Source organism: Poecilia mexicana, unplaced genomic scaffold (assembly GCF_051168715.1).
Source record: "Poecilia mexicana isolate PSO_F unplaced genomic scaffold, ASM5116871v1 scaffold_8, whole genome shotgun sequence".
In the NCBI taxonomy this organism is placed as follows: domain Eukaryota; kingdom Metazoa; phylum Chordata; class Actinopteri; order Cyprinodontiformes; family Poeciliidae; genus Poecilia; species Poecilia mexicana.
The window spans coordinates 23,971,339-23,991,806 of NW_028263377.1; the positions used below are offsets into that span (position 1 = coordinate 23,971,339).

At 35.9% G+C, this 20,468-nt stretch overlaps 1 protein-coding gene across 1 annotated transcript; it reads left to right on the plus strand.

The window, feature by feature from the left end:
- Positions 1–510: 510 nt before the first annotated feature.
- On the plus strand, positions 511–19,618 carry tbc1d10b (TBC1 domain family, member 10b). The gene is made up of 10 exons (XM_015006643.2): positions 511–948; positions 4,379–5,199; positions 6,883–6,982; positions 7,074–7,181; positions 8,738–8,844; positions 9,031–9,145; positions 11,021–11,086; positions 11,161–11,350; positions 12,189–12,343; positions 14,064–19,618. The coding sequence occupies exons 2-10, from the start codon at positions 4,397–4,399 to the stop codon at positions 14,874–14,876; spliced, it is 2,457 nt and encodes an 818-aa protein (XP_014862129.2). The 5' UTR covers positions 511–948; positions 4,379–4,396; the 3' UTR covers positions 14,877–19,618.
- The last annotated feature ends 850 nt before the right edge of the window (positions 19,619–20,468 follow it).

The window sequence follows — 20,468 nt, forward strand, 5'->3', positions numbered from 1 at the left end:
GCAGCAGCAGCTCAGTTTTGGTCCTGTTTAGGAAATAAAAAGGATTAAATAGGGAATTTCTGGGCCAGTAGTGATGAAAGGCAGACAAAAGGTAGCAATTACTTATAAGGTGCCTGTGATACAGACAGAATTACTGGGATAATTGTATCCTCTCCTGAAACTAACAAAAATAAAAGAAAATTGTTCAGGTTTTCTTGTATGGACTTGTGTTTTGGTTTATCACAACAGCGTTTCCATGGATTTGGGCTTATTGATAATATGAGCATAGCTCCATCTAGTGGTCAAAATTCATATAACAAATTATTTGAGAGAAGCGCAACCGTTGTTTTATTTAGTTATCTGAATTTTAGGATTAAATTATCTCTCATGTTGTTAGTGAATCGTTTTTAGCAATTATACCGTGGAAAACTTGTTTATTTGACGTTCTTTTAGTAGACATTTGCGGTTAAAGTGGTTGTGTACGGAAGGGAGGCTACCTCACGTGCGCGCACCCGTCTACATTCACGAGAACCCGCACGCAGCTGTCAGTAGGAAATGCTGTCCGTGTTGGATGGATGCACCCTGCGGCTGTACCAGGATAAATTTATGACACATAGCGTGTTCTTTAATTCAGAATGTAAACGTTTTACCTAAACGGTCGCCTTTATTTAATGGGGGTAAATGCAGTAATTCCGGAAATCTTTCTGAGACATTTAGCTAGCCAGTAAAACGGGACACTAACAGCCGTAATGCTAATAGCTACATTAGGCTAATATAAGCTAAGTTAGCCGGACGGTTGCTCCTCTCACTGCTCAGCCCGTGTAGCGGTTCCGATCCGGGGACTAGCCTCTTCATATTCTCTGCAAACGCAATAGTTTTTGCTGAAACCGGAGCTGTGGCGGGGAAAGGTGACCGCAGCAACCCCCTGGCTATCCAGGCGGACGGACCGCAGTGACACGCCGGTTGTTGGTGAGTTGAATGGCGGAGGTGAAGTTGCGTCTGACCGGGGCGCTGGGCAGGGCGAGGCCGTGGACGCTGCTCGCTGGTCGCTCAGGGCCTCGTCAGGCAATGAGGGTGTTAACTGTCAGCTATTAGTAAACCATTAGCCCCGAATCGGGAAGTTGAGTCGCTTTGGCCTTTAGGGAGGATATGACAACAAAGACGGCGATGCTATTTGCTGCTGCTGCTGCTGCTGAGGCACCTTACCGCTAGCTGCGTGGGACAACCACAACATTTATGAAGCTGCTTTCTCAGCAAAGTACTGGATCACTATGGTGGTTCGGACGCTTTGTTGAGGTTGCATGCTGTCGTACTAGTTCATCTATAAATTACAGCCGCAGCTTTATTTATTGCATTTTCTATAAAGCATCTGAGTATGAATAACCTAACTTCCTATATTAGTAGCTCTATAAGAGACGGTAAGATCGTTTTTAACCAGTTAGGTAGTAACTAGTTAGATTTTTAACTAGTTTACTCTATTACGTTTACTCAGTTACATTTACTTGTAATTGTTACCCACTGAATGAAAAACAAACATGTTTTAACCAAAAATTCACCAGACACAGACATTCACCTGCTGATTTTTTTTTAGAGTTTCATAAGTTTTTTTATTGAAAGAAACTGATTTGGAAAAATTTGTTTTATTTTTTGTTAATTGTATGAATTATTGTCATTTTGGTTTTTAAAATGCCAAAAATTTCCACTTAACTTTATATTTTTGTCTGTCTTAAGTAATTTTCAATATTAGATGATTGATAATTTGGTCAGTTACTCAATACTTGAATTGACTTTTTACCAAATACATTTTTACTCTTATTTGAGTAAATTTTTGGATACTCTGTCTACTTGTTTTTAACTGGTTTACATGTCTGTGTCTTTAACAATAAGCATTAATGTTTACCATAAACCTTTTTTCTTATCTTATAAATATGAAATTATATAGTAACTTTAATTAAGTGGTGTGTCTTTTCACAGTGTAATTAAACAGTTTAAAAATTTCCCATTCGTCTGAAAACAGCTTTAAAATATCATAAACCCACAAATAAAAAAGTCTATTTGCGATTGTGTTGTATTTGCTTTGCGCAAACCGAAATAACTTGATTTAAGATTTTTTTTTCTTTTTAAATCTACTGAAAATAGTTCATATTGAGAGTGAAAACGTGTTTGCAGACATTTTTGCAAATAAAAAAACATTTAAATATCCACTTTTTTCACTTCCGATACTGATATCTGAGGTTTGGTATCCGCTGATACCAATGCAAAACAGAAAAACAGCTCAATTCACTCAAATGTTTATTTTTTTAAAACAGAGACATTAATCTGCTAAATTACAAATTCATTTGATAACTATGCACCAGTACTACACATTTAAATACACCATAAGCTTTGGTCAAACATGTAAAAACAACTTTAGTTTACCATCTTCGTGTTGCTTTGTCAACCTTCCCGTTTGATTAACAACAAAATAAATGAACATAATTAACCAAACATTGTTACTCAAGATTTTTGGTTGTTATTTTTCTTTCTTAGGGTTCTTATGAATTAGAATTTCCTTTTGTTTTTGAGATTATTTAGGCTGTCATTCTACTTCTGTGAGAAATTCCTTTAAACATGTAAATTCATCAGGTTTAGCAGAAGAGGAAATGCAACGTAAAGCCTCTATTGTTTGTAAATTAGTGTAGGTAGCTTTTGTTAGCAAATAGATGTATAAAATGCCTTCAAATAAACTAATAGTTGTATTAAAGTTGCTTAATCTCACTCTAAAATGTAAAAAAAATCCACAAACCTTTAATTTATGTAAATTTATTCTGTGAAGAAAATGCTAAGAAAAATATTTCTTAGAAAAATGTCAATTTGCGCAAGTATTTGTACTTCTGCTGTTAATGTTTTTCACAAACCTCTTCTCTATATAAGTCAGCACTTAATATCTTCCTGTAATAGCATAAATTAATTAACCATTTGATAAATTAATTTAAAATGAGCACACTAATGTCCATTTGGAAAACATTTGTTGGAGTTATTTCCCTCTAATATTGCTGAAAAGACGCCATTTTGATTTTGCACTACCTGTCCCTTTTGCCTGTTTTCCCTGTCTAAACTGAATATTTTTTAATACAATTTTTGTTACAGAGACTTCATACTCCATTTTAAGTTTTTTTTTTTAATCTTTTATCCATTATTGTTATGATATTGGGTCAAAATTGCCTCAAAATGACAATATTATTGTTTATTGCAATAATTTTTGGGACAATTTGTCCCTAAATTTGTTATTGTGACACATCTACCCAGGTTGTCAGCAGAGTTTGAATTCAACAAAAACGTCATAATTTCTATTACCCAGAGTTTCAATTTCTACTTCAAGCTGCCCACTGCCTGTTACACAACACTTTTTATTGGAAAAAACTCCAGATTTAGTCATGGTCTGGGTTAGAAATCAAACCATGCTGTTAAAGAGGCTCATCCAGCTTGTTGGTATTGTTTTGAGAAAAACAGGAAGTCCAGCCTTCTCGCTTATTGTAATTTTAGTGCAAATCTGAGCCAGAAATGAGTCACTTATTGGATGAAGCCAGATGGAAAAACAACTCAATTATTCATTTCTAATTGCTTATTACCATCATGTACTTTAGTTTCAAGTGGTTCTTGCTGAAAAGCAACACTTTTTAAATGCAGTTAACCTTTTAAAATGTTATATTAAGAAGAAAAAGTCTAGATTTGTTTATTTATTTGGTGTTTCTGTACTTATTTAAACTACTTTAACTAAATACAATCTAATTATTTTTTATTCCGAATCTGATTTCAATCTTCTTTTAAGAAAGAAATTACAAATGTTGATATTTTCAGAAAGTCTTATTTCAATCGGCCTTTTGTAAGTTGAATGACGGAGTATTACAAGAATTTTTGATTAATTATGAGAATATTATCACAATAAAGATGCAATTTTATCACATTTACATCTTAAAATTATGAGAAATTAGTTTTAATGAGAAAAAAACTTCAGTAAAAAAATAGTTTAATTTTTGTGCTGATATTCTAATATTACCACTTTATTTACTGATTTTTTTCAACTTTATGGTCATATGACTTTATTCTCTTATAGCTGTGAATGTATTCTTGTAAATTATGACTTTTTCTGTATTAAAAATAAACGTAGCTTGACCCAATATTTTTCGCAGAGCTGATTTGAATTCATAGCGGTGATAAATTAAATCTGTAAAAACAAGATGGCCGCCTTGGGTGTGCTGAAATATGGAAATCATTGAAGTGTATTGGTGAAAAATAATCCAGATTCTCCAAAGATTAAATCTTCAAACACCAGAAATTTGATTGATTGATTAGATCGACTTGTCGCCAAACCATTTTGTCTGTTTTTGGTAATTTATTTTCTCTTAATTTGTCCCAGAGACCTGAGATTGGAGCCATGGCTGAGCTGTCCACCTTGCCTCCTTCTCCACCTCCGCTGGGCGACCCCAGTGCCACTCCAGCTTCCAGCTGCCCCGACTCTGTGAATGAGCTGCCTCTGCCGAAGTCTTCCCTCTACAACGACAAAGCTTTGACTGGAAACACTTCTTCAGCACTTTCAAGAGGGCCGACCTCGACTGCTCAACCTGAGACGGAGGAGCCAGCAGGGAAGAATCAGGAAACGGCGACCGGCGGCCAATCTGTTGCAGAGTCCGGTTCTTCCCAACCTGCAGCCCAGATAAAAACCACGCAGGAGCCGTTGTCTCCGGATTTAAACCCTGGCCCCAATCTGTACCCGAGCGTCCATGTTTCCTCTGACCCGGACCCCGTCGTCGACGTCGCTCAGCCGCAAACCAGTGCAGATTCCAACCCTGCAACATCATCGACTGACGATCAGGAGAAACCTCAGCCGCCACCGCAAGCACAAAAACCTCAAAATGAGCTGCCGCCGTCGCCGTCCCCGAACCCGGATCCGGTCGCTGAAGAGCTGCCGACTACATCCACCAGAGCGGCGCCGTCGAGCCCAACTTTGCCTGTGATCCAAGAGCCAGTTGGCCCGCTGTCGTACCCCAAACCAAAACCGGCCCCGGACACGCTTAGCTACTTGGACTCGGCCAGCCTGATGTCAGGAACGCTGGAGTCGCTGTCCGGGTTGGGAGAGGACGGGAGCTCTGTGGGCTCAGACTCTGAGATCAACGGGCTCACCTTGAGACGCACCGATAAGTACGGGTTCCTGGGTGGCAATCAGTACAGCGACAGTGGGTAAGTCACTGCTAACACTCCCTGTCTTTATGTTTGATCATCTGCTTCTCATATGATCAAAAACTTCATCCATTCAGATCCCAGTTTGGAGAGTAAGACTCTCAGAAAGGGCTGAGATTTTCACATGTTGATATTGGAAGTATTTTATAGATGCAGCTAGAGAGGAATGCTATGTTATTGCATTTCAGGCAATAAAACATTCATTTTCTTTTTTATAAAAGGAATTTAGTTGTTTAATGTATTTTTAATATTGTATAAAAAAGCAACTGCAGTTAAATAAATCGTCAGAATAATCATGACTCAAATAATTGTCAGTTTCAATCCTAAAACGTTGCAGTTTTCCTCCCCAAATCGAACCAAGTCTACCAGTTTATCAGGTGTGAAAACACTTTTTGAAAGCCGGGAACCAGGACAGTTAGAAAACTATAAAATAGACGCTTCCTGACAACAGGAAGTAGACTAAAAGATCAGCACAGCTTGCCCTGATGAAGAAATCTATCCAGAACGACACCTGAAGCAGTGATGGTGCAGAATCAGGGTTCAGGATTCAAGAACAGGAGAAAATACCTGGAGAAAAATGATTCTGCATGAGTTAAACCTTTAAATATTCAGTGGCATGAACACAAACCGGTCAATGTGACTCGATCAATGAAATGTAAAAGACTCATGGCGAGTTAGGTTTTATGAGATGAGGTTTTTGCTTAATGAATAAAATTTGTACATTATTGATTCCATGCATTTACTTTCTGGTCGTCCTTGTGTTGCTCCTTTTCCTTTCTGCAGCACTAAACGTATCTCTGTCCTTTATCTCTCCTCTGGTCTGACTCAAATAGTGCTGAGAGCATTTTTCTGACTCAGTCTGTTCTGACTGTGTGTGTTTCTGTGGTGTCACACACACACACACACACACACACACACACACACACACACACACACACACACACCCATCGGCTCTCTTCCTATTTTCTGCTCAGATTGGCTTCTGTTTATCTGTCAGACTAATTGCGCTTCCACTGATAAATAATTTAGGTTTTTAGATGTTTGTTCTGCTTTGTGACTGAACACTTCCACTATTGCAGATAAATCTCAGTAAATTTAAAAATGGAGAAAAAGTTCAATATTTTTAAATAAAACCTATATAATAAATTGATTTATCACACATGGAGTTAAATTCTGGCTGTTGCAGACAAAAAACTTGGAGCAGATTTCTGCCAAAAACTCTCAAATTTTGAGATCAATTTCAGAAATTTTTTTAGAAAAAAATGCTTGTGTTTCAGAAGTCAGAAATGTTTGACTTTTCAACCTCAGAAATTTCTGGGGGGTTTTCGAGAAGATTTCTGACAATCTAAAAATCTCTGAATTTTTTTTTCTAGCCAATTTCCGACTTTTCAAACTTAGAAATTTCCTAAATTTTTCTAGAAAATTTCTTAGCTTAATCTCAAAATTTAAGAATTTTTCTCATAAACTTTTGAGCTCAGAAATGTCCGTGTGTTTCCTAGAAAATTTCTAAGATTAATCTGAAAACTTAATTTTTTGACATTTACTCCTTTTTTTCCTGAATTTTGAGTTTTCAGTCTCTGTAAGCGACGTTTATCAATACGTCGCTTATAAATAAAGGTGTGGAATTTAATAAGAAAATGTAACGTTTTGTCATGTAAAATATTTTTTATTATTGTCATTTAGTGAAAAGGAAGTTCGAGTTGAAGTTGCGAGGCAAAGGGAGTTGAAGTGGCTGGACATGTTCTGCCACTGGGACAAGTGGGTCAAACATCGCTTCCAAAAGGTACGCAACGGCAATTCCTCTGAAGGATTTACGTTTGGTTTTAAATTTACTCTTTTATGCATTTAAGTTGTGAACTTTCTGTGAACTTCAGGTGAAGCTGCGCTGCAGGAAGGGAATCCCGTCGTCCCTCAGATCCAAAGCCTGGCAGCTGCTGTCCGACAGCCAAGAGCTGCTGGAGGCAAACCCGGGAAAATTTGATGTAAAATTCATCACTTCATTTTTTTTATTCCTAAAATCTAATCTTTTTATGTTAGATTTTTATTATCTTAACTTTTAAATCCTTGTAGGATTAATTACCAAACCCTTTTTTTAGCGCTGAAACGATTAATCGATGACTGAAGTAACTGTTAACAGTTGAGTGCAGTTTGCAGACTCAAAAAACGCATTTAGAACAGTAATGGAGCCAAAACTGTACAAAAAATATTAAAGATGAAATAAAAACCTTAAATATTCAACCAAAAACTCCCCAAGTGGCAATGTTAGCTTCAGTTGATTCAAATTCTGAGAAAAAATACAAAAAAATCTCCTATAAAGAATCTTTTGCCATCCAATTACTAATCAATTACTCCAAAAATAAGCATTGATTGACATAAACAGTTTTGATGTCCAGCAGAAAGAGATGCACTTTTCACTTGTTGATGTCTCAAATATTTTCTTTCCAGCTGCATTAAAGGAACGCCATGTTAGGCAATAACATTTTTATTTTCCTATATAAAAAGGAATTTAATTAGTTATTTGCAAAATTTAATGTGTTTCTAATATGTTAAAATGCATTTAAATGAAAAAGTTGACAGAATGTGCCCAGAAATCTTTTATCCGATTAATCGTTTATCAGGTGGATAGATTGATCTTTAGTTGCAGCCCTGCTTTTTGTTTCTGTCAGTATAGATGCTACACAGTCTGTTCAATATCTGACTAAAAGTTGGACTGAGAGCTTTAAGTCTAGAGCTGCAGACACAATGAGGTGTAATCTTCTTAACAGGTAATCCTCTCTCTGTCGGCTCTGGTTTTTGTCCCAGTCTGAAGGTTTACTCCTTATTTTGTTCCAAAAAAGCATTCATTTAAAAAAAAAAAAATTCTTTTGAACTTCTTCGCCTAAAACCTCATGATGCATTTTCCAGGATTTACATGGAGTCAAAAGATGATGAAGAATGAATTAGGGATGAAATTATTCATTTGATTAATCAATTTTTTGAAATAATTGTCAACTAATTTAGTAATCGATTAAATGTTATCTAGAGTATACAAACTAAAAGTAATTAAGCCAAAACTGTAGAAAAATTATTATATTTTGCTCTTAAGATAAATTCTTAGTCTGGAAAAATGTTTTACCCAGAATTCCTCAGGTTTAAATAGTTTTAGCTTTCCCAGTTTCCACAAAAAAAGGAACTGAAGCACAGTTTGCTGTTCAGTTATTAATTGTTTAATCCCAAAAATAATCAACAGAGAAGGTTGAGCTTTTCACATGTTGATGTTAGAAGTAGGTTTTTTAGCTTCACTAAACGGTATGTTGCATTTTTGGCAATAAGATGTTTATTTTCTCATTAAACATTTTTTCTTATTAAAAGAAGGAATTGAATTGTGTTAATTATAAGAGTATTTTTGTGAATTTCTGATGTATATATATATTAAACCTAAATGGAGAATCTGTACTATGTGTCAATTTTTTTTATCCGATTAAACGTCAGAATAGTTGATGACTAAAATAATCTTGAGTTGTATAATAAAATGACACATTTCTTGTTTTCACTGCAGGAGCTGGAGAGAGAGCCGGGTGAGGCTAAATGGCTGGACATCATCGAGAAAGATCTCCACCGGCAGTTTCCTTTTCACGAGATGTTTGCTGCGCGCGGCGGACACGGGTAAATGTGCAGCTCTGATCGAAAAGTAGCCTAGCATTTCCCACAAAGGCGGCGCAGCAGAAGTGGCCCATAAACATTAAGAAAAGTGCTTTTTTTTCCAGGAGTAGAGAGAAAATTTTCACCATAAAACCTCAGAAGTGCTGGCATTTTAACAAAGTTTCATTCTCGATGTGTTTGCTTTTGCAGGCAGCAGGATTTGTACCGCATCCTGAAGGCCTACACCGTGTACCGGCCTGATGAGGGCTACTGCCAGGCCCAGGCTCCCGTGGCGGCGGTGCTGCTCATGCACATGCCTGCAGAGGTTAGAGCTTCCCCATCATCTCATTTAGGAAACAAATATGATAATTCTGCAATAACCTGTACAAAATTACTGATATTTTTATAAATGTTCAGTTACCATGAAGTTATCCCACATGTACATCAGAATATTCAGATTTATTTAGCTTTAGCCTAACAAAAAGTGACATCTCATAACCACAAACTTCATTCTTTTGTACTTTGTTGCACAAACTAGCACAAATAAAAAAGCTCAAACTTAGATTTGTCATTAAGTTTTATCTCCAGCTGTCTGTTAGGTTTTAAGTTGCTTTTTTTGTTGCGGTGGCAGCATCATGGAGCAGCTTGTTCTGATTTTCTTCTTTGTTCATAATTTTTTGATTGAGGCATTTCTGGAAAGATTTTAGCTCTGATTCTTTGTTTACTTTCGGACAATTAATTGTACATCTCTTTGATAGATTTCAAACTATACGGCCAGACAGAGATTTATAGAGGAATGGCAAAAACAAACGAGGTGGATTAGCAGCTAAAGTTGTCCTCCAGCTCATGCTACTGTGGAACATCCTCTCTGCTGTTTGAATGTTGAGCTAACAGTCATACAGTGATAGTTTCTTCAGTCAGAGGCCTCTTGACAAACATTGGAAGACTGACTGCTGCTGGAGTCCTGACATTCAATTTCCTTTTGAGATAAATTAAGTGTTTTTTAATTGATTTAAATTGAAATTACACACAAGTGGACATCTGAGTTGAGTCTGTTGGACTTTATTTAGAGTAAACAGTGATGGGAACAGATTTTCCTCAGTAAAAATCTAAACATTTTTACTTGCGTTTTGCAACTATAGCTTCTTTTTGCTGCACTGTTACATAAACGGCGTTATAATTCCAGCTTGATGCAAGACCAGATTACAGGAAGATTAGTTAATGTCGGTGTGTCACACACTTACCGCTTGTTTTTCTTGCACACAGTCCTCGTTTCGTTAGAAATTAGAAATCATTTTTCGAGTTTGGTGTCAGCTTGTGCCCACTCAGCGTACACACCACAGAGGAGCGTGGGCATAGTGGAAAAAACAAAACACGGACACAGCAGAAGGAGCTTACCGCAGATACAGACATCAACAAGAAGGAAGTGTTTGTAGTTTTTAGGACGACTCATTTAGAAGTTAAAAATTATGTTTTGCATCTACCTTTGAAGGATCCATATTAACTGAGACTCTTTTTTTGTAGCGTAGTGTCTAAATGCAGGAAGTGGGCAGAAATGGAGAGGGAGTTCAGCAAAAGTCCAGAACTTATGAAAAAAATATTTTTTTTGGTGTGAAAAAGCCTCATCTGCTTATAAATGCTAAACCAAGAGACAACATGCAGTGATATAAAAAGTATTTACCCTCTTGGATGTTTTACTCTTTTTGTTCAAGGTTTGTACAGGTGCTTGAATTTCAAGGTTTGGAAAGTGCTGGATTTCTGTATAAAGTCCTTGACAGTGGTTGATATTCAAACTGAACAGTTTTATAATAAATTGCAATCTAATGTTTGATTATAATCCTAAATTTGGAAAGCTTTATTTACAGTTGAAACCAGATATTTACATACACCGAATAAAAAGAGAAGCACTTTGTTTTCCACTCTGTAAAGTGAGACTAAACTTTTCTTGTTTACGTTGGTTAGAATTACAAAAGTTATTTATATTTGCTAAATGCCAGAAACCTTAGCTAGAACATTCTTTAGAGATTTTTTTTATCCTGTGACTTTTTTGCACAGGGTTTAGCATCCAAAGGGTTGAATACTTTTTATAGTAGCTGAAAATATATAAATATTTAGTTGCGAATGCTGCATTGCAGTAACCTTTAAAGGTTTTCTGTGTCTTTCTGTAAACTTAAATAAGGCTTAATTTTGTGTTTCGCAGCAAGCTTTCTGGTGCCTGGTCCAGATTTGTGAGAAGTATCTCCCTGGCTACTACAGCGCCGGCCTGGTGAGCGAACGAAGCGACCCGTTTTCATTTTCTCCATTTCTCAGGATTGTTAACTTTCCCTTTCTTTTTGTTAGGAAGCGATTCAGCTGGACGGCGAGATCTTTTTCTCTCTCCTGCGGCGCACGTGTCCGATGGCATACCGCCACCTCAAGAAATTCAAGATTGACCCGATCCTCTACATGACGGAGTGGTTCATGTGCATATTCTCACGCACCCTGCCGTGGTCCTCTGTGCTGCGTGTCTGGGATATGTTTTTCTGTGAAGGTACAACTCGCTTTTACCTCTTTTGTCACAATTAAATTTAGGACAGGAACCATTAATTGTGATTAATTGACTATTGAAATAATCATCAGCTAATTTAGTAATTGATTAATTGTTAACTGGAGTATACAGACTCAAAAGTATAGACCATTTGCTGTAAAAAAAAAACACATTGAGTGGTAGCTAATTAAAACTACAAAAAATACAGTTTTGCTCAGTTCATCTTAATTTTGCAATAAGATAAAAAAAAATCTCATAAACCATGTAGGACTGAAACGATTAATCAAATTAATCTAGATTAATCAATTATTGAAATAATCGTCAACTAATTTAGTAATCGATTAATCGTTAACTGGAATACACATACTTGGAAAAAATAGGCTATTTGTTTAAAAAAAAAAACATATTCAGAGTGGTAATTACGCGCAAAACTGTACAAAAATATATACATTTTGCAACTAAGATAAAAGAAAAAAATGTTTGCTTGTAATAATTTTCTACCCAGAATTCCTCAGGTGGTGTAATTTTCATTCACCTGGTTTCTGTAAATCTCGCACATGTAAAGGCAGCTCACAAACCATGTAGGACTGAAACGATTAATCAAATTAACCTAGATTAATCAAATTAACCTAGATTAATCAATTATTGAAATAATCGTCAACTAATTTAGTAACCGATTAATCGTTAACTCTAGAGACTTAAAAAAAGGCCATTTGCTGAAAAAAACGACGACACACTCAGAGCAGTAAATAGGCCACAAATGGCCCTCGCAGCTTTACTCTAGATTTAACTTTTCTTTCTCATGTCTTGAGAGAAATGTTTTTTTAATCTGTGGTTGTAGGAGTGAAGATAATATTTCGCGTGGGCTTGGTGCTGCTGAAGCAGATGCTGGGCTCGGTGGATAAACTCCGGGAACTGCAGGGAATGTACGAAACCATGGAGCGGCTCAGGAACATCTCACCCGACACCATCCGGGAGGACGTGCTGGTGCAGGAGGTGAGCAGAAACGAAATATTACCAAGTTTTTACACTGTAGCTTCTAGTGCAAAAATCAGGCACGGGGCTGAAACTATTAATCAGTTATTGAAATAATCGTCAACTAATTTAGTAATTAGTTAACTAAAACTCTAAAAAAGTCAATTTGCTGAAAGAACAACATAGTCAGAGCAGAAATTAATCCAAAACTGAACAAAATTATTAATTTTCATTAAAGTTAAAAATAAACCCTTTAACTGGAAATATGTGCTCCATAAAACTCAAGTGGTACTTTTAGCTTCATAAGATTAAATTCTGTAAAAAAATATTTTCTATTAAGCAAAGGACCTTTTGCTATTATTTGGTTAATTAATAAAAAAAATAATAATATTAATGTATGCTATGTTATTGCATTTTGAGCTATTCTGTTTTTTCCTTATTCAAAAAGGAATTTGTTTGCATATTTTAATTAATTTCTAATACTGTATAAATAATCTTAGCTTTTTATTCATTTAAAAAAATATTTTTTAAGCTGTTTAGTTTTCCTTGTATTTGTTGCTGCCTCTTGGTCAGGACTCCTTCACTAGGGTTTTTTTATTCTTGTAAAATAAATATTAAATAAATACGTTTTTAAAAATCTGAATAACCAATAAAATAACATCTAACTAAAATAATCATTAGTTTCAGTCCTAATATTATAACAACACTTGAAATGAGACAAAACAAACTTAAAAGTAACTTTTCAGTAAGATATAGGAGCTTGTTTTCAGTAAATAATTCTTTATATTGATGTAAAAGTATTAGCTCCTTTATGGCACATTCAACTGGCACTGCGCCGTTGCCTAGCAACCCCCGCCTAGCCCAGGCCGTCACCTAGCAACCAAATTCCAGTTCCACAGGCAGATTACTTCTCTTAGAGCAAGAAGTTCATTTCGTTTTCATTTTACTTATTTACTTTAAACAAGTTTTCGAAAACAAGCAGTCAGTAGGACAAGAGAAAATATGTGCATACATAAAAAAAATAATAATTAGTTTACTTCTACATTTCTGTTTAAAAAGGAGCAGGAAGAAGTAAATACTTATTTAATCCTATACCCTTTACCCCAGTTTAATAAAATATATTATTTATCAACTCAATAATTATCAGAAATTTGTAACTAAAACTTTGATATTCATATGCCTGTTAAATATGCAGTGAAAAAGAACCAGCAAATAAATTATTTTACATAAACAAAATTATTACAAGCTAATTCTCATAGCTTGACAAAAAGTATATGAACTCATTATAGTAATAATTGTAAATAACAACCGGGGAGAATAATAACCTTGCCAATGTACAACTTATAAATTCTGTTATTTACCAACAAATACAATTAAAAACAACCAGAAATAACAATAATAATCTACTAATAATGGTAATAATAATGCAGAAGAAAGCAAGGAAAAATAATTCATTATATTTGTGTTAATTCCCTTCTTTACTGTACAATGGGAGTAATATTTGTATTTAATCTTAAACTAAAGGAAAATAAGTGGAAGTAGAACTTTCTACTCATTTTAATCTAATAACCGTTTAATTGCATCCTTAATTCCAGTCATAATGTTCATAAATAAGATATTTGCACTAGAAACTCGTCTACTCGGTCGGATTTTTGGTTCTGTTTTTTGTTAGACACACAGACTTGCGTAATGACTCATTTTCCAGGCGGCACCTCGTCTCACTTCCTCTGTCTGTGCTCAGATCATAATGCTGCCGGTGACCGAGGCGCTCATCGAGAAGGAGTGCAGCGTCCAGGTGAGGAAGTGGAAGGAGTCCAGAGGTGAGCTGACCCACAAACCGGGCCGCCGGCTCCACGGCACCAGAGCCATCTTTGAGTACAAGCGCCGGGCGTCGTCCATCAGCTCAGGCGGCAGCTTTTCCTTCCTGGGCAGCTCTGCGCCGCCGCCGGGGCCGCTGCGCGCTTCGTCCAGCCTCCTCTCCCTGCCCGGTTTCCGGAAATCCAGAGCTCCCTTCTTCTCCCAGCCTAAAAAAATCTCCTTCTCCGGTCCTTCTGGGGCTGAGAGTCAGTCGCCTGTCGCCTCATCGTCAGGCCAGAAGCCGCCAATCCCTCCGAGCGCGGCTCCGAAGGCGACAACGCCGCACGTCCAGAGCCCGTTAGCCGCGGAGAGCAGCTCAGCACAAATCCAGCCGGCTCCGCCAAACACTCTGTCGCCGAAGATCGTTTCAGAGCAGATCACTCCCACAATCCCATCGCCGACAGCCAACAACGCGCCGCTGCAACCGCAGCCGCCGCCGCCGCAGCCGCCGCAGCCGCCAAAAGAAGCAACCCCATCTGTGTCCGGAGAGGACGAAGGGAAGAAGAAGAAGAAAAGCAAAGAAGACAAGAAGAAGGAAAAGGAAGATGAGAAGAAAAAGATGAAGGAGAAGAAAGAGAAGGAGAAAGTTGAAAAGGAGAAAGCGAAGAAGGAAAAGGAGAAGAAGAAAGCGGGGAAGAAAAAGGACAAAGGGGCGGAGGAGAACGGAGCGACGGCCGCGGCGAAAGATTCAACCTAGTTTTTCCCACAATAGTTGGGGAAAAAAAAGGGAAAAACGGACAGAAAACCTGATTAATTTAAGGTGGGGCGACTTCCTGTGTCATTTCTGAGACTTTATATATTTGAAAGACTGATGAAGATGTTGAAGACTGGATTATGGTTTTAAAAGCACCTAGAGGGGCGGATTACCTCTCAATGCTTTTCTCCCCCCAACAACACAACTGGAGCACAGGCTGCACTGCAAAAACACAAAGTATTAGCAGGGATTTGTAGTCTAAACTTTAGTGCAAACATCTTGGTACATTTGAAATACAACAAAACTAACTTTTACTTTTCAGCAAGAAATAGGAGAAAAGTTGTATTATTTCACTTATAACAACGGAATATTAGGCAGACACTAAGAAAATAATAGAAAAATGAGCAGAAAGTTCTAAAATGATGAGAATAGTCGTAATGATACGAGGATAAAGTCACAATATTACCGCTTTATTCTCGTATTATTACAGCTTTATTATGTTATTCTGACTTTATGCTCGTAAAATTTGGAATTTATTCTCGTAAACCTACGACTTTATTTTCATACGACTTTATTCTCGTGTTATTCTCGTGTTATTACGACTTTATTCTCGTGTTATGACTTTATTTTCATACGACTTTATTCTCGCGTTATTATGACTTTATTCTTGTAAAATTAAGACTGTATTCTCATCTTTTTGTCTTGGTAAAACACTCCAAAGCTCCTTTATCTTGCTGAAAAGTTACTTTTAACTTAGTTTTGTCTTATTTCAAGTGTACTGAGGTATTTGGTCTAGAAACAAGACAAAAAATACTTGGTAAGACTTTGTGTTTTTGCAGTGCGTGGATCTGATTTTTTTTTTTTTGGTCGAGAAACATATTTTATCTTTTTTTTGTCTGTCAGTTCTCACAGAAACACGAGGGAGTCTTTAGAAGCGGTGCCATAGTGTGTTAAATTAATTTAAATTAAAATCTAGCTGCAGCTGACAGGATTAACACTCCGTACGTTGTGTTTAACTGGATTACGGGGGATAAAACATCTCAAACGTAGGCACTGAAGACAAAATCGCTTTTTATGATGTCGAGGATGTATTTATTGTCTTTGTAAATGTGTGTGAGTGTGTGTGTGCCTTAGTAGATTAGTGAAATGTGTTGTGGACTCCAACAGCTCACTTTTTTTTCTTTTCCCGTTTTTCTTTTTTTTTTTAAATGTAATTTCAAACTAAAGTTGAACTCTCGCTGTGGTTCTTCCCAAACCCGTTACTTTATCCATGTCGTCTGATAGCGAACGCCGAGCCGCTCCGAAATGTTTGTTTGCTTGTTTTTGAGGGGGAATAACAGAAACAGGGGTTTGAAAAATCAAATTCAGGTGCACAAATTTGAGAACTTGAACTCATGGGAAACACATCTAAGATTAAATACTTTTTCTTCTAAATTTTTTTGGCAAAATTACGCCTGAATATTTTCATATCGGATCCAAATTTAATCATTTTCTTTTCTTTTTTGCTCAACTTCTGTTCTGAAAAAGAAATTACAAATGACAGAAAGTATTACAATAAAAGTGACTTTTATGTCATCATCCCTTCTGAGTCGAACGACAACATATTAAGTCATATCATTCACAGAAAAAGACGCATTTAAAATTAAGAGAAAAAAGTCGTTTTAATGAGGATAAAATCTCCAGTTATCAGGATATAACACTTAAAATTTTTGTTACTTTTCATCTCATAAAATTATGACTTTATTCTCCTAATTACGACTTTATTCTGCTAATACTATAACTTTATTCTCATATTACTTCGACTGATTTCATACTTGTAACTAAAAAAAAGAATCTTGCTCCAACTTCCCATCATAAAGTTGACCTCAATTCAAAGTCCAAATAAATAAAAGCTGTAAAATATGCTTATGAAACAAGATGGCCGCCTTGGGCGTGCTGACATCACTCGTTACTATGGAAAAACAAGAAATGGGCTGGTGGGGGGGGAAAAATCCAGATTTTCCTAAACTTTCCAAAATCGTGAAAAACTAAAATCGATTTATTGAACCAACTCTAACTTTAGGAATACTTTTAATTTTAAATCACTTTAAAAACTCGATGCTACCCTGATTTAATCACTGATTTAATCCCTTGAAAACCAGTTTTTGTTGTTTTTTCCAAGGTGAAATGAATAAATTTTAAACTAGTTATTCGTTTTTTATTAGTCTGTCCATCAGTACCATTGGTGGCCCACGGCATAATGCTGCCACCACTGTGCTTGACAGATAAAGAAGTGTAATATTGACTATTACATTATGTCATAATGGTTATTATGACATAATAGCTCAGTCTTTACTGAGTGGCGCTGATGATCCAGCATATTCAGTGTTGCTGTTCGCATCATGATCCATTTAAACTGGAAAGTCTGGGTGAAACTTTGGTGTTGATGATCCAAAAAGAAGCATTTTTGCGAAGATAAAGCTGGTTAAATTGGCGTTTGTGACGTAAAACCAATCGGTTTAGTTGAGTTCTGCCATTTATGCAAAGAAGAAATGTTGAATATTTCTCTGCAGCTCTTCTGGAAGAAGTTCAAATTTGTGCACCTAAATCTTGTTTTTAAGTTAAAAGAAAAAATTTGTAATATGCCAAACTTCTGAGCAAACAAAACACGGGAGACTGAAGGAAAGAGGAGACATTGTTATGGTGTTTCCTGTCCATGAGAAAATAATTAAAGGAAAGTGTTTTTTTGCACTCGTAGGGCAAAGAAAGATACAGTAGTATTCATTTAAATCCAAATGAACAAATTGTACATCTTATCCAATTCAACATTTCACAACTTGAGCTCATTAAGCAGTGAGACTGTGATTTTTAAGGTCTTAAACAATGAAGGATGTTTTTTTTTTGCACTTGCACCATTGAAGTTATTCACTCATCTGTTTGAAATCACTGCCTTGAGGACCTACTGCACGGTGCCAGGGTGTGCCAATGTAGCATTAACGTCTCATCCGGGTGTATTTATGTACAAAGGAGGTTAATTTAATCAAATATAGTATATTATGAATTATTATTTTCATCTGAATATTTTTCTAAGAGGAAGAGACACCTGTTGGACTGGAACGATGGACTTTTTGCACGTCAAACTTGATGCATTTCTTTTGCTTTTGAGTTTCCTCATTGTCGGTCTGGTTGAATTATTTTCAGTGGCGTACAGTATTAAAAGATCAGAGTTTAAAAGAAAGAAGCGAGGACAAACTGAACAAACCGAGTCGATGGATTCAGGCAGAAACACGAGGAAAGCTCTTTGTGCTGTGTGAAACACCTAAAGGTGGTTTAACGGGGACGAGGTCTTCGTGTGTTTTAAATCTAACGCTCTAATCTATTTACACTCAGTGTTTTGTACTGTAACCTTTATGCATACATTAAACGGCACTGAACCTGTTGAGCATAAAACCACGGCGAATCAGGGCCACTGTAGGAAGGAAAAGGAGTAAATGTCCCAAAACAATCCAGAAATTTCTAGATTGAACTCTGTAATTTTTGATCTCCACAAGTCAAATATTTGTGAGAAAATATTCATAAATTTTGAGATCAATTTCAAAAATTTGCAAGAAAAGTTCTGAGTTTGAAAATTCCAAAATTTGCAAGAAAAACTCTTAAAATTTTCAGATGAATCTAAAAAAAATATTTTTTTTAAAAAACTTGGAAATTTCCTTTTCAAACTTGGAAATTTCCAAAAGTTGAAAGTTTTTTTTTTTTTTTTTTTTTTACTTTTTAAACTTTTTTTTTACTCATAATTTCTGATTTTTTTCTTGCAAACTTTAGTCTTTTCAAACTCAAATTTCTATGTTTTTTTCTAGGAAATTTCTGAAATTAATCTCAAGATTTGAAGGTTTTTTCATTGCAACTTTTTGAGTTGGAGCTGTTTTTTTAAATCTTTTATTAATTTTAAAATAAATTCTTGCAAATTTTCGAACTCACAATTTTCCAAGATTTTTTTTGCGATTAGTTTTAGTTTTTTTGGTGGACATTTTCTCTTCTCCTTTTCGTCTACCATGGCCATATATGGTGTTGTAAAATAGTGCCGGACAGTTTGTGTAAAACCTTTTGGTGGCTGAGGACAAACATGGAGTCTGTAACTGTTCAGCAGTTACTTAGTCGTCGTACTGAACATCTCCTCCAGATTCATTTTGTGTCCTGACTTTGATGTCATTTACCTTCATATCTCTCATATTTCATCGTAGATCGGTGTAACGTAACAAACCACATCTATGCAAACCTTCTTCCATCCCGACTGTTGATGTGTGCAGCAGCAGCAGCACACAGTTAAATCAGCTAAAAAAGATTTTTGTGCTTCAGTCTGTGTTTTTTCTGCACACTGTCAGACGTTTCGTGAGCAATTCCTCCTCACTAGACGTCGATTTGCTGAGAGAGCGATGTGATAAAAGTGAATCTGACACTATTTCTAGGTTCAGCACTTGGCTCTGCAATACTGAGGATAAATTAAAACAATAAAGTCGATCCTCGTCTGTCATTTCTGCGTTAATGATGAAGCTGCTTCGTTGGGAATAACTCCACTGATGCAAGTACTTAAAGTGTTTCTCTCAATGCCGTTATGTCTTTTGTGTCTTTTAAGTTTACATCTCTCTCTGTGGCGAAAGTGAAATGAAATCATAGCTAAATAAATTCATTCCTTCAGATTGACAACTGATGTATTTATAATGACGATAATGACAGTTGTGATGAGTAATAAACCGTAATATATTAAATCATCAGTGTGTGTGAGATTTTGTTTCATCCTTAATTTAGAAAATGATCTGTTATCGCAGTCCCTTCCTACAAAAAGAAAAATGTATTGGACTTCTTTATTTGCTTTATTTTATTTTTGACTTTGGGATTTTTGCTGACACAAAAGGTTTAGCTAAAGGCTAAAAGGTTCACAATTATTTTGTGTTTATAAAATATATTCTCTTTTACAGTGAAACTCTCAAAACTGATCGTTAAAGTGAATTTAATTGTCTGCAGTCTTTACAACCTTTACCGTTTTTGCCCTCATTCCAGGTTAATTACCGTATTTTCCAGACTATAAGTCACCGTTATTTTCATAATTTAGCTTCTCCTGTAACTTATGCCTTTATTTTATTTATTTTTTTGTCTTCATGATACATTTTTTGACAGAACCGTTGAATGTTAATTCATATCTACGCACATGAACCAAGGATTAAACATTACTTCCCTCACGTTTTGCAGTTTGAAAATAAATGCGACCTGTAGTCCAGAAAATACGGTAAATTATTTACGTATTTACTGCGTAAGGGAATTTGTTGTCCTTTTTTAAAGAATAACAACTTTATTTCTACTTTTAGGTTTTAAAATAAAGAAAAACATAAAACTTTTGCTGAAAGAAAGGATGGATAAATTTTCTTGTATTTGTACTTGTAAAAAATGATGTAAAACTAAAACATGACGAGAAAAGTATTGGTGATATTCTGCTAATATACATCTTCTGTAAAAGAACCAAAAAAAGCTGCTAAAACCTGTTATATTTATATTTAAAATCATTTATTATCATTTTGCCAAAGTTATGGGAGATATTTTTAGAAATAATTTTCATCTGAT